This window comes from Harpia harpyja, chromosome Z, assembly GCF_026419915.1.
Source record: "Harpia harpyja isolate bHarHar1 chromosome Z, bHarHar1 primary haplotype, whole genome shotgun sequence".
In the NCBI taxonomy this organism is placed as follows: domain Eukaryota; kingdom Metazoa; phylum Chordata; class Aves; order Accipitriformes; family Accipitridae; genus Harpia; species Harpia harpyja.
In genome coordinates, this window is record NC_068969.1 from 46,733,402 (window position 1) to 46,746,607 (window position 13,206).

A 13,206-nucleotide genomic window follows, 5' to 3' on the forward strand; every position below is an offset into this window, starting at 1 on the left:
GGACACACTACCTCAAGGTTTATTGTTCTCCTTAAGGATTGAAAATTCCATCTGAATGAGAATCAAGTCAGAAGGAACAAAAACAGATAAATGAAATAATTTTGGGAGATAGTAGTACTATCGTAAGAGCTAAAAAAAAAAGTGACTCTGTCTGATGTAAGAAAACTATACACTTGCTGAGTAAACCTTTTCAGGTCTTGACTGTGGCAAGAGTATGTTACATACCAGCTGGAATAAAACATAAGTACTTTGGACATCTTCCGAAGAACTACATGCCAGGATACTGAAAGTTCCAAGTATCCCATCTTGCCACACAACTGAGCCAACACTTTTTCCCCTCAAGTCACCATTTTGTATCTAAGAGAAACAGAAGTGTAAGAATGGAAGTGTGTCTGGTCTTAGCCAAAAGTGTATGAGTGATGTCTACTTGTTTAGGTCTTCATATGGTTCCTCGCACTTAGGAGTGTCAACCCAATATTTAAGAATACTAATTGGATTGACAGACTTTATTCTCACTTTAGAGACTATTCCTCTCAACTTTCTAACCTATCAGAGTGTGGCAATCGTATCTGAAATGTTTGACAAATGACAAAAATACAGACTATCTGTTTAGTTTCATACAGCTCCATTTCTTATTATAAAGCTTTAAAAATAAAATAATTTTTAAAAGATGCTTCCTCCTTGCATTAATTTAAAAATAGTCAGGTCTTTAAAAGACAAATTCACCAAGCGCTGAATTGTTCACCCACTAATAGGGAATGTGAGTTGGGTTAGACCATCATGAGACAAGTTAGTTTTACCCTACTGATGATGTGTTGTTGCAAAAGAAATTTTGAGCTTTTGCATAGCTAGCAAATTTTAAATCCAACATTTCAGAAATGTCAACCATGGACGCTAAGGGAAAAAAGATTAACAAGTATGTAAATATTCACTTTCTCCCCTTTTCCACACTCAGACTTTTTGTCAGGTCCTACCCAAATGTGAGTCTGTTGACTCTCAAAGATCTGTACTTGTGAAAACTAGGAATCTAAATATCTGTTCTTAAGGACACGCAGAAGCCTCACTCCAGAAGGTGGAATCAGTACCATTAGGTGCCTACTTCCTGCTCAAGCCCTGCCTTCAAGTACGGCACACCTCCTGGGGCCGCCATGCATGTAGCAATAGAGGACTATGTCCCTTCTTTTCTCTGGTGGCCTAAAACAGCCTTAGGCCTCACTGAGTGCTAGAGTTGATCCTCTTTGTCTGTCTCAGTGGATTCAGTACATGGCTTCTGTGTGACAAGGCCTACTCACAAGTCCAGGGGGCAGTTTTCAAGAGATGGGGGACTGAGGGGTTTTTGAGCTGTCTTGAAACTTCAGAAATACCAGTTTCCAGTTTGTAAACATCAGTTAAATAGCCATTCAGAGCTTGTGTGAGTTTGAGCCTATAAATCAGAATTTCTTGCTAGGAGTGCAAAATCTGGGCTCTAATCCCTCCTCTGGTATCTAATTGCCACAGGAACAGGGAGTAGCCTGATGGTTAAAACACAGTTATGATAGTAAATATTTTAACAAGTACTAAGTAAAAGCAACAGTAAATATAAGAACTTACAACTCTGAATCTCATGGCTTATCATGTGTCTCTTTTGTAAGATAAAAAGTAAACAGAAACTGATCTACCAAGCCTTCTAATGCTTGATTTGGCAGTGCTGCAGAAAAACAAAACTGAGTCACCTTACTCCAAATGATACAGAAGAGAGCCATGGCAGTTAATTCTGCACAGACCTTTTTTGTGCCATGATTCAAGATCCTTGCTTTTGCATCTGTACATGTATGAAGTACTGTCAAAGGCAATGCCAAATCAAAGAGATGATTTTTTATATTTACCTCTGATTGTTGTACAGCTTATACTCATCTTTTACTCCTTAGCTTGGTGAGTGCAAAGATTTAGAATCTGTAACATGCAAAAAACATTTCAGCTATAATAAACTGCTGCATTGCAACAACAGACCTTAAGTAATCAGAAAGTCTACCAACATCAAAAGGCATCACATAAAAGCCGAGGTTTGATGAAAATTTCAACACTTTAGAATAAATGATCATTGGAGATGATCTTGGAAATGGGGATGCATTTTTCCCCACTTCTTCAATAAACATCCACAATAAGTACGTTCTTCCTGTTGCAGAAAACAGAAGTGAATGCCAAAAATCTTAAACAAGGCAAAAGTTACAAATTTCTGTTTCTCTCTGATGCAACTTGCACAACAGTAAAAGGACTTCTGTCTTGAATTGGGGGTGCTCTGTGAGAACAGAGCAATATTTAAGTACACCCCTTCTATAAATCTGAAAACGGGATGCTTCATCTGATGGACCTTGAGACCTCAGGTCACCCTTTGGCTCTTAAGCAAACAGGATTGAGCATATAAATAAAATCTTTTTAAAGGAATCTCTCCTTTGTGCTTTGTACTTACATGTTAGCTATAAGTTTAATTATGGGGGCTTTTCTGAAAGTAGAAAGTAGAACCAGCCTGTTTTTCTCTCTACATGTTACCTACTAGTATTTAATGGCTTGGCTTGTCAAACAACCAGCCTGTATTTGAATAGAAAAATTCAGTCTGATCTGGATTCTCTTCCTAAGCTTTCGCAACATTACATCCTGTTTAAAAAAAAAAAAAAAATCATAAAAAAGAGTAAGGTAGAACTGCCTTTTGCTGTCACCTGAGCGCTACTAATTTTTCCTGATGCTTGCTAAAAAGATCAGAAACTATTCCACTGTTTTAAAAGAAAACCAATATTCAATGTTGTGAAAAAGTTAAAGCTCTATCACTGTGTTGGTTTTGTACCTTTCAGCTGGGATGAGAATCCAGAATGCATAGGCTCTAGAGTTCCTTTTTCTGAACCAGCAGCTAAAAGGGGACTGGTGGTAATTACCAAGGAAGCAAATGGCATGCACTTGATTCTGAAGATATGTTAGTAATAGTTCTTACCTAGGGACAATGGGAGTTGTGAGTTTTCCCAGCACAGCTGCAGAGAATCGCAAATTCTCCAGAACAAATTTAAAGCTGAGGCAAGCGAGAACAGCCACTTTGTTTGAATGACTGGTGGATGAGACATTTGAATATCCACTGAAAATATTACTTCCTTGAAAATACCTGGCAACACTTCTCAAAGAAGCATTAGATGAAATGTACATACTGGTATGCGTCACTGCAACTGACATTTTAAAGACAGGTCATAGGTCCTGAGAGACTGCTAGAAATGATGTGACTGGTTCCAGGTAAATTGATTGTGGGAATCTGCAAGGAGATTGTTTCACTGAAAATATTGTTTAAAATTAAAAAAGCACAGTGGAAAAGCATTAATGTCCAAATTAATAACAGCTGACATTAACATTATATAATAATTAGTGAGCACTGAATAATGGAAAGATTACATATTTTCAATTATAATTATCTGAATTTAGGAGTGGAATATGAGAATATTTTTCTATAGTTTGGAAGAGTCTGACTGGTGCCCCTGGGTGCTTGGGTTTGTGCCTCAAGGGACTACTTGGCACTCACACAATATAGTTGTATGTTCATCAGTGAGTAATGGATCCTTCCCGTTTATGTTTCTGGCATCTTTCTCTTAGTTTGTACTATGGCTTTTAACATAATTTGAATCTGGGGAGTAGGGGAGAAATTGGCAGAGATTCATTGTCTGTTGGTAGATAATGCATCAGTCTAAAATGAAAGCTTTGATGTGTGAATGTTCACCTTTGCTTTATGGTGTATGACACAGAAAAAATAGGGTTTTAATTGCAGTAACTGAAGGGGGCTTTGAGATAGAGGCTGTATCCTCTGTAGAAAATCCACTGTAGGCCTGCAAATTAAAGAATTGCATTTTTTAGCTTTGTATTCTTGCTAGTGTACTCTAGTCCTTTTCCATGTTTGCGTCACTCATTTAATCTGGCATTTCTCTTGCTTGGACTATTCTGATGGAGGTGCTTTAGGAAAGAATCCAGACAGTGTTTTTCTTGTGTGCTCCAGATGTTTGCAATAACATACTACTGAAGTGAATGCCAGTGGTAAAGGGGTATTTCTCCACAGGAAATACTTTGCATCTGACACCAACCAATAGCTCCTTAGGGAAAAAAAGGCACCAATTTGTTAGCTGACAGTTAACCAGTAAACAAAAAAGTAATCTTGGTAAAATTAGATTAAGTGTATAACTTCCAGTAACTGAGTTTGAAAAACAAGCATAAGAAATGACTAATACAAACTATCACTTTAGGATTACTGCAGAAATGTATTCAGCCACCATTCTCCTTTCAGTCGTACCACCTGCTTGCTTTTCAATTTTGAAGAGAAAAAAAGAAACTTCTACTCTTTCCAAGCAATTATGCAGAATGTATTCAACAGAGAAAAAAATGTATTTTATCTCCCATTATTCCTATACCTTAAAAAAATTTTCATGGATATTTGCAAGAGAGATCCAATAAGCGTGGTATAATCATGTTTTTCCTTCCCTGACCCATTTCCTATTTATTTTTTGTCATATATAATATTCTATCCATTTGCATTAAGACAGCCATTTTTCTTAATTCTGTCCACTAGAAGAGTGGACACTGAACTGAGTGTTTACTGCGAGCACAAATACGTTTCTGCATCTTTCAAGGACATGTATGCATATAGTTCAGTTTTCTTATTCTCCCCCATTAAATTAATAGAATTTTTTTTTTCACTTGCCTATCCAGTGGGTCATTGTTGAGTCAAAGCATTGCACAGAGAATTATTTACACAATGTTAGAAGTCATTGTATAATATGAATGAACAAAGTTCACATAACTTGGACGAGGTTCATAATATCACATCACCTATAGGTACTTGTATTCTCACTGAATTTGGTTTTATTATCCTGTCTTACTAAATCCATAGGCTGTATTCTGTTGAATTTTACACTGAAAACTGAATCTTTGTTGAATTAAAACAAGTTGCAGATATAACTGATACTCATTTTTTAGTAAGATGCTCTATTTCTTTATCTAGGTACTGAGGGACTAGTTTGCAGAAAATAAATAATTTAAATTCTTTTTCTTGTGTACTTTTTAGAGCTTTTGACATTTTTGGAGAAATATCACTAGTTAAAATTTGACAGAAAAAAGCCCACTGCAATTTAGCGCCTGGGGAATATTCCAGACGAAGGATGGTTCATTTGCTATGGTTGTTTTATATCTCACCAAGGAAGCCTGACAGAACACAGGTGGTTCACTGAGGACTTAGTTTCAGTAAGTTTATCTTTCAGCTAGGTAGTATTTCTTATTTCCCTGTGAAGTGGTAATAAATCTTAGGAGTTGGCATTCCAATACAGAGACATTATACAGATTTTTCTTTGAACTGTATTAACTAATGTGACACGGCATGTCGAGCAGACTGATGGAATTGAACATGAGTTATGCATGGCAGACATTTTCTTCATATTTAATAGAGAAATTCTTGCATATATATTTTAAGTTAAGCCAAAATAACTAAGTAATGTCTTTCCACAACATCACTCAACAAAGGATTTGCCAGATAGGGTAAGTAACTTTTATTGCCAGCCTCATTATACACATTACAAACAACATGCAATGAAAATAGATTTGGATTCCATAGAACTCTGCTCCACTTTTACTTCTAAAGGAGAATAACATACTCTGAGCTGTCTGTTCAGTTTCTTAAAAGCTTATCTCCATGCTTAGAGTTCTGCTCTACAAATAATCAGCCCTGTATCATCTTTACCAATATGTAAATCCTCATGAGAAATATATGTGGATCGTGCACTTGACTGAAAGAACAATATGACTAGTTTCATACTATGCATATGGTATGCCTGATTTTAAATCAATATCAAGAAAAAGGTTGGAGAAGTAAGGCAAAAACTTCATGCAAAGGGTGACTTTGCCTTAATCCTGACTTCCATTATGTTTGCTAGTTACTGTTTGGAAATGAGCCTACTTAATTCAGAAGTATACAGTTTATTTTGTGAGATCCTGAGTTTGTTTTTAAGATGAGAACTTGGTGTTTTTAAAGAAGTGAAATAACATAATGGCACTTAATTGTACCACACTTCAGAAAGTGCTTTTAATTTTTTTCCTTTAACTGAAGAGTCTTTCAGCCTGCATCCAAATGAACTACAACAGCTTGGAGCATAAGCAGCCAGTGTGACTTCTTCAGCATAACTGTCAAAGAATTGTTTAAGAATTAAGAAGAGAACGCCATATTCAGTTAAATATGGGAGCGTTTTGGAAAGAGATGAGCCCACTACTCTTTTAGGGTAGAAAAGATAAAAGATGAAAACCTGTGTTTAACAAGTACCTGGAATATAAGTCAGTGGCATTGTACCATAGCTTAACCCATTGTTTTAATTTAACTTATGATTAATTTTGAAGATTTCAATTACTATCTTAATTACCATGTGTCCAATATGCAAGCCTGCAGCAATTATATTAAGCTTTCTTCTACAATTTCATCTGGGATGAAAAAGACAGGTGTACTGTTTCAGTGCTTCCCTATCTTGTATGTGGAATATTTCCTTTAGGGACAAATTCAAAAGAGGGTTAGAAAATAAATTAAGATTTTACTTTATCATTCCCAAAATTAGTTAGGCAGCTAGGTATCTTTTTGCTTTGTAAATTCTTTAATTTTGTTTGGAAGTTTGAAAATGTTTAAAATAAATTAGAACATTCAGATTGAAAATGTTTTGTTTGACCTAGAAGACTTTGTTCAACTTTTACCTTTGATAAATAGCACAAGCCCCAAACAAAATACCTTCAAAAGGCATCAGCAAATTAATTTTTAGTTAATCTATCTGAAATACTAATGACTTGGGGAAAACGGGATGTAGTTCTACATATATAATTTGTAAAGTGCTCATTTGGTTTCTATTCTCATACAAGAGTAAGCATGAAAGTTTTAAGGTACTGTATCAGCCCCTCTCAAGTAGGCTAGCATTTGGGGCTTTTTTTGTATTATTTTGGGGTTTTTTTTAATAAGAGAGAAGTGACTAAATTTAAAAGTAATTACATATCTGTATTTCTGATGTGACTGATCTGGCTGATTCTCATGAAAAATTATTTCTGTGATTCACGTACATTTTATGATTACTCATGATTTCCTGTATAGTTTCCAACTCTCTTTGTGACTCCACACATAAAATGAATAGAATAAATAAAACAGCATGATAAAATCACTGCTTTGTGTGTATGTTCAGTTCACTCTACTTGTAACACTGGGCTGAGATATAGGACTTTTTTTCCAGAAGGAAAAGTGCCATCTACTGAATCACCAAAACAAAATTTTGCAGCATCTTGAAAGATTTTTCTGAAAGATGTCCTTTCCAATTACTGATCAGGCCAAGCCTAACTCAACTTTAATGAGATCACAGCTGGCAACGGTATGGTTGAGTGCCACATTACTTCACTAAGTATTCATTTAACGCGTGTTTTGTTTTTGTTTGGGTGGTTTTTTCTGGATTAAAAAGTGTTAGTGGAAGATCAGTGAACTGCACTTTGAAGGTCTTAAGCCTTCACTTCCAAAATAACTTTCTCTCACAAGATTTCTGGGGACACTTCTTGTGCATCCTCTGCATCTTCTTAATGGCCTCCAGAGGTCAGACTTCCAGTAAGGAGTTACTCCTCTTTTCCCGGATTAACCACTTCAGGTTTGGTGAAGGTACAGACAGAAAGACTTCAAAAAGAATAAACTGATAACACACTGATAAATAACATTTACTTGAAAAGACAGAAGCAAAAGAAATAGAACAACTAGTAGATAACTTTGCTATGGGACACTACCTACTAGTTAACTGAGACATGGTTTAGCAAGGTATAGCACATTTTTTAAAGGCATAAAGTTGTTTTCAAGACCAATAGGATAATGAACTTTACTCAGGACTTAGAAGAGCTGTCAGTTTTTTTCAGCGATAAGCAGTAGATACCTGGATGAATGCAAAATATCAGCCACTATATAATCCTGCACACCTCTTAGAAGAATGTCACTACAAAAGTAGAAGGATGTGTGAAGTGGACACGATTTGTATCTTCAAAAGTTTGGGAAGTCTCCAAACATGGTCAGAGGATAAAGGAAATTGGATAACCACAGGATTATGGGTAAAATCTTGTCATGACTTAAAACTAACTGATGAGATAGAACAGCAAGCAATTTTCCCTTCTTAAAGTAAAAATACTTAGCAGTGAGAGGTGTCAAGGCTTTATACAGAGACAATAAAAAAGTAAGCAACTGTGTAGGAAAAGTATGTCTAATAATGAATGCTCAACTAGACTAGACATAATTCAGAGGGTCTGTAGCAAATCTGGTAGTAATTTTGTGATAATGTTGATGAACTACAGAAATGTAGCAAAACCCATCCCTTACCTGTTTAAGCCATGTTATGGATAGGTATGTACAGTATGCCATTATACAGTATCCTTAACTTCTGTCAGAAAATTGACTTTTTCTTTAATTATAAATGGGATATGTGCTGGCTTCTGCATGCATAATTTCACTCATAGCTTTTCATAAATGTTTTCTTTTTTTTCTGCACATACAACACCTTTGAGGAATAGTATTCGAACATATTAATTAAAACTTGTGGGTTGCTTTCTTCCTAATTTAGTGGTGACTGGAGTTTGGAAATTCAGACTGTATTACTTGGCTAGCTTTGAAAATCATATGATGTTGTTGCTCATACAGAAAAAGTTAAGCAAAAATAACCAGGAGAAATGCTTTTAAAAGTCAGTGCTGGAAGAGCTTTTGCTTTGGTGAGATGAAAAAAAATCTACCATGAGACGTGAGGAAAGTCAAGAGGGAACACTTGGGCTCTTCTTGAACATGGCCTCCTTGAAATTGTTTAAAGGGTCTGTGAGACACTCGGGGGAAAAAAACCTACAATATATGCCCACTAACAAATTATTTCAGCCAAACACGGTAGGTTTTATAGTGGTAAAAAGTGGAAAGATAATGACACCCAATCCAAGGCAGTAAGAGGTGCTGTCAGGCCCTGTCTATTCATATCCCAGTCCCACACCCTTCCCAGAGACAAACTGTCTCCAAGTGAGATTTTTACCATGTGCAGACACACCGCTCCGGGCAAGGTTTCTGCTTTTCCCCTCCTGCTTTAGCTAGGTTAAAACATCTCAGGCTGCCAAAACTCTCAGAAGCATTTACAGTATCAAAGTCAGTTGCAACCATGCATGGTGATCCTCGAAGTGGGGCTTGGCTGCATGCCCTCTTCTTGCTGTTCATAGCTAGTGGGAGGTGGAAATACCTAAACCAATTCCTTTTACCTGAACGTGCCACCTTTTTGCAGTGAGATGAAACACCACCAGAGGTGAATGGTATCTAGCAATCTCTTCCTTTTGCCCCACAGATCGATCTCTGCGTAACACTAGGGAAAAGTGTGTGTTCAAAAGCAGCACTGGCCCCTACTTCAGAGAAAGAGCCAGTTAGCATATTCCTAAAAGCCATTTTGGCTCCTGTGCATTTTTATTTCTATCTGATGAGATGCACAATGTTTAATTCCCCACTAGAATAGGGTCTGCTGATCACTCTGTGTTTGCAGGGCAGTATAGAGGGCTTGGCAGAGATGTGCAAGTGCCTTTTACCAATTCGGTAGCATTTATGAAACACCATCCTTCCTGTAGACTCGTTACCGCAGCAAAGTCTTACCGGAGGAGCCAGAACGGCTACTTTGCAGTGCAGAGGTCTGCGAGTGTTACCTCCCATTACGACTTTTTTTCACCCGAAACAGGCACCGTTCTTGTCTCCTTCGGCAGGAATTTTGCAATGACCCAGCCACTAAAAGTGTTTCCCTTTTGGGGAGCTGTTTTGGCGGGTAAATATTCTTCTCCGGCAGAGCTGGTGCAACCAGCCCCCGTGCCCGGGCACCACCGCGGGGGGCTCCGGGCGTGATACAGCGCCGTGCACTCAGCCCCGCGGGCCGTCGGGCAGCGAGAAGCAGGGCCGCGCGCCTCTTCCGGAGGAGCCGCCCTGCCTCCCCCGCCCCCGGGGGGCGCGGGCGGGGGCGATGCCGCGGGCGGCGGGCGCTCCTCCCCCGGTCCCTCTCCCCGGCAGGAGCCGAAGCCGGAGCCGGAGCGGGCGGTGGCGCGGGCGGGGCGAGGCGCAGGCGCGGCACACGGCGGGCTGCAGCCGGGCCCCCGCGCCGCTCCCGGGAGCCGATGGCAGCTGCACAGCGCGGCCGCCCGGCGGAGCGCGGCGCGGCTCGGCGCCCCCGGCGCGGGATGCGCGGGCGGGCAGGCGGCGGCGGCGGCGGCAGCGGCTGCGGCAGCTCCGGGAGCCGGAGGGACGGGGCCGGGCGGCCGGCGGCCGCCGCGCTCGCCTGACCTGCGTGCCCCCCTGGCCGCGCCGGGCTGCCCCGAAGGATGTCCGCCCAGTCCAAGGGGACCGCATCCTCCTCCTCGTCGCCGTCCGAGGGGCCGCCGGCAGCCTCCAAAGCCAAGGTGAAGGAGCAGATCAAGATCATCGTGGAGGATTTGGAATTAGTCCTGGGGGACCTGAAAGACGTGGCCAAGGAACTTAAGGAGGTGAGAAGCAGAGGGTTGCGCGGGCGGACCCCCGGGCTGCCCTGTGGGGGGGCGAGCACCCCTCGCCCGTGGCCCGGGGGCCCTGCTCCCCTCGGGGCTCCGCCGCCGCTCCCAGGCTCCGTTCGCCACTTCTTCACCGGGGGTCGAGCAACTGGTGTCCAGGCTGGGCACAGCGCGGCCCCCGGCCGTGCCCCGGGGCAGGCGGCTGTGCCTCGCTGCGGCGCCCGGCGATCCGGAACAGAACGGGACGGGACGGGACGGGACGGGGCGGCACGGCCGGAACCCCGGGTCCCGGGTGAGGTGCGCCCCCGGGGCCGGTCGTGTACCCCCCAGCTGCGAGGCGGCTCTTCCCGGGGACTTCCCACCTCGGCGCAGTCCTCGGAGTTTGGTTTTTTTTTTTTTCCCGGGAGGCAGGGGGTGCCTCTCCTGCGGGGTCCCCGCGGGGCGAGGAGGGTGTTCAGGGTTGCTGCGGGATCCGCAGCCCTGCCCGATCCCGGGCTGCACCGGGCCGGCATCCCGACGGCGGGAGACGTGTCAGGAGCGGCTCCACTGCTGCTCCAGAGGGTTTAACTTTTCGGCTGCACGGTGCAGCCCCATATTCACCCCCTGGCAGCAGCCCGGCTCGGATCTCCCGGCCGGTGAGGGCTGTCAGGGACCCCCCCGGACCCGGCGCTCTGGGCGAAGGGTCCTTGCCCGGCTCGGCAGTACCGGCGCGGCTAAGTCTGCTTCTGCCTCTGCAGGCTGCTTCACCGGGAGCTGAGCGCCCTGTTTATCCTGCCAATCTGGCAAGATTGCCTTTGCAATCTTCCTTTTGCCGGTGGCGAGTGTCATCTCCCCTAGGTTAATCTGCAGGCAGAGTGCGATTACTGCGGGCATGTTCATAAGCAGGCAGATGCTGTAGCCGAAGGAAGAGAATTTGGCTGTCCTTTTGGAGATTTCCACGTTATCTTGATTTTGCTACACAACTGGTCGACAGATGGTTGGATTATGCACCGAAATTCAAGTCCAGAATCTCTGTGCATTGCTTTATAATCCTGTATTTGACGTTTATAACAGGCTGTGGTTTTTTGCTATCAAATATTAGTTTTCTGTTTTAACAACATTGTCAACAAGTTTCATTCAACAGACTTTTGCCATCTGAGGCAGTCTGAAATTCACCCAGTGGTTCATATAATGTTGAAAGATGTATAAACACACGGCTCACTAATCACAGCTGTTAGACTTCTTTCTCATCCACAATTCCAGATTTCTCCTTGTTTGAAATTATATCTATAATTTCTCTTTCCCTTAATGTGCTGCTTGTCTGTGCTTTGTAATTTTTTGAGGTATTTTGAAGTGGAAATAAACATTGTTTGTAGGGCAGTTCTTCCAGCGTTTTAAAGACTGATAGAGCAAACTGGCCTCTGTTGCTGCAGAAGCACATTTTCCGGACCTGGAGAGGATGTACTGTGATCTGTCCCATGAATGTAAATCATTCTCTGCACATTATCACTCCTAGCTTTCCTCTAGTGAGCAAACAAGATCACTGTAGGTGGAGATCGTATGTCATCATTTACTGTGGCATCTTTTATCTTAGCAAACTTGTCTGTTCTGGTTGACTGCATCTGTGAAAGAGAGCTGGATTTACCTCTGCTTGATGGGGAAATGCCTGGTGTGGAACTCCTTTTCCCAAGTAGAGTGAAATGTAAAAGGCAAGTTGTAGAGAAATGGTGCTGTGACTTTGTAAGTGCTATGTACCTCTTGAAGGGTGGAAGGATTGCCAAGAGCATCTGTTTTGAGGAAATAAAAGTATTTTTATAAAAAGGATAATTACATCTTGTTCGTAACCACACATGGGCTTCTGAGTAATGCTTTTCTCTAAATATGTCTTATAAGGATGATAGCTGTGATACTCTGACAAACAAGGGTTGCATATGCAATTATCTGCTTGCTTGCAATATTATCATTATGTGTTAAATACACTTTGTACGACATTTATTTTGAAAAGTCCGCAGCAGTTTGCCATCTGAGTACCTCCAATTGTCTGTCTTCTGTAGTATGGACTAAGTCTATACAAGATCTCTTGACGTATATGCGATATATACCTTTTTATGTGAAAGTAAGGTAATTGATGAGACCATAAGTTTATAATCAGTTTCTTTCATAGGTCGTTTGTAGGTATTAGGAAGAATTGACAGATCTTTCATTAAGCACATAGGAAGTTGGTCTATAGTCAGTTTTGGTGTATTACACACAGAAGTATACCTGTGCTTCATTTGTGGTTCTTTATTGTAGGACCAGGCAAAGTGATAAACTAGAGGATATAAGTTCACACTTTCCATTTTCACTACAAATTATGTTCTTCTGGAAATGTTTTGGCTACCCTTTTTTTCTAACTGGGTGTTTGCTGCAGTCCAGCTGTTGTGCTACAACCTTTTTTTTCTTTTATTAGAAATACAGTGTTCTGAAAACAGCCTTTCATTCTTTTTATTACTATTGTGTTAAAAAAGACTTCAATTCTGCTACAGTAGTAGGGCATGAAGGCTTTTTTTGTGCATTTAGAGTAATATTTAGTTCTGATATTAAAAATATGGCATTTGTAGAATACTTTTTTTTCTATTTATGTCTACCTATTTGTTGCCCTTAAATATAAATTATTTAATTATTTATTAGATTATGCTTAGTGTA

At 41.1% G+C, this 13,206-nt stretch overlaps 1 protein-coding gene across 1 annotated transcript in view; it reads left to right on the forward strand.

The window, feature by feature from the left end:
• Positions 1–10,209: 10,209 nt before the first annotated feature.
• Positions 10,210–13,206, forward strand: part of PRR16 (proline rich 16) — a 172,191-nt gene continuing 169,194 nt past the window's right edge. The window contains exon 1 of the mRNA XM_052778039.1: positions 10,210–10,539. Coding sequence (XP_052633999.1) covers positions 10,378–10,539 — 162 coding nt within the window. The 5' untranslated portion in view covers positions 10,210–10,377. The remainder of the gene's footprint in view (positions 10,540–13,206) is intronic.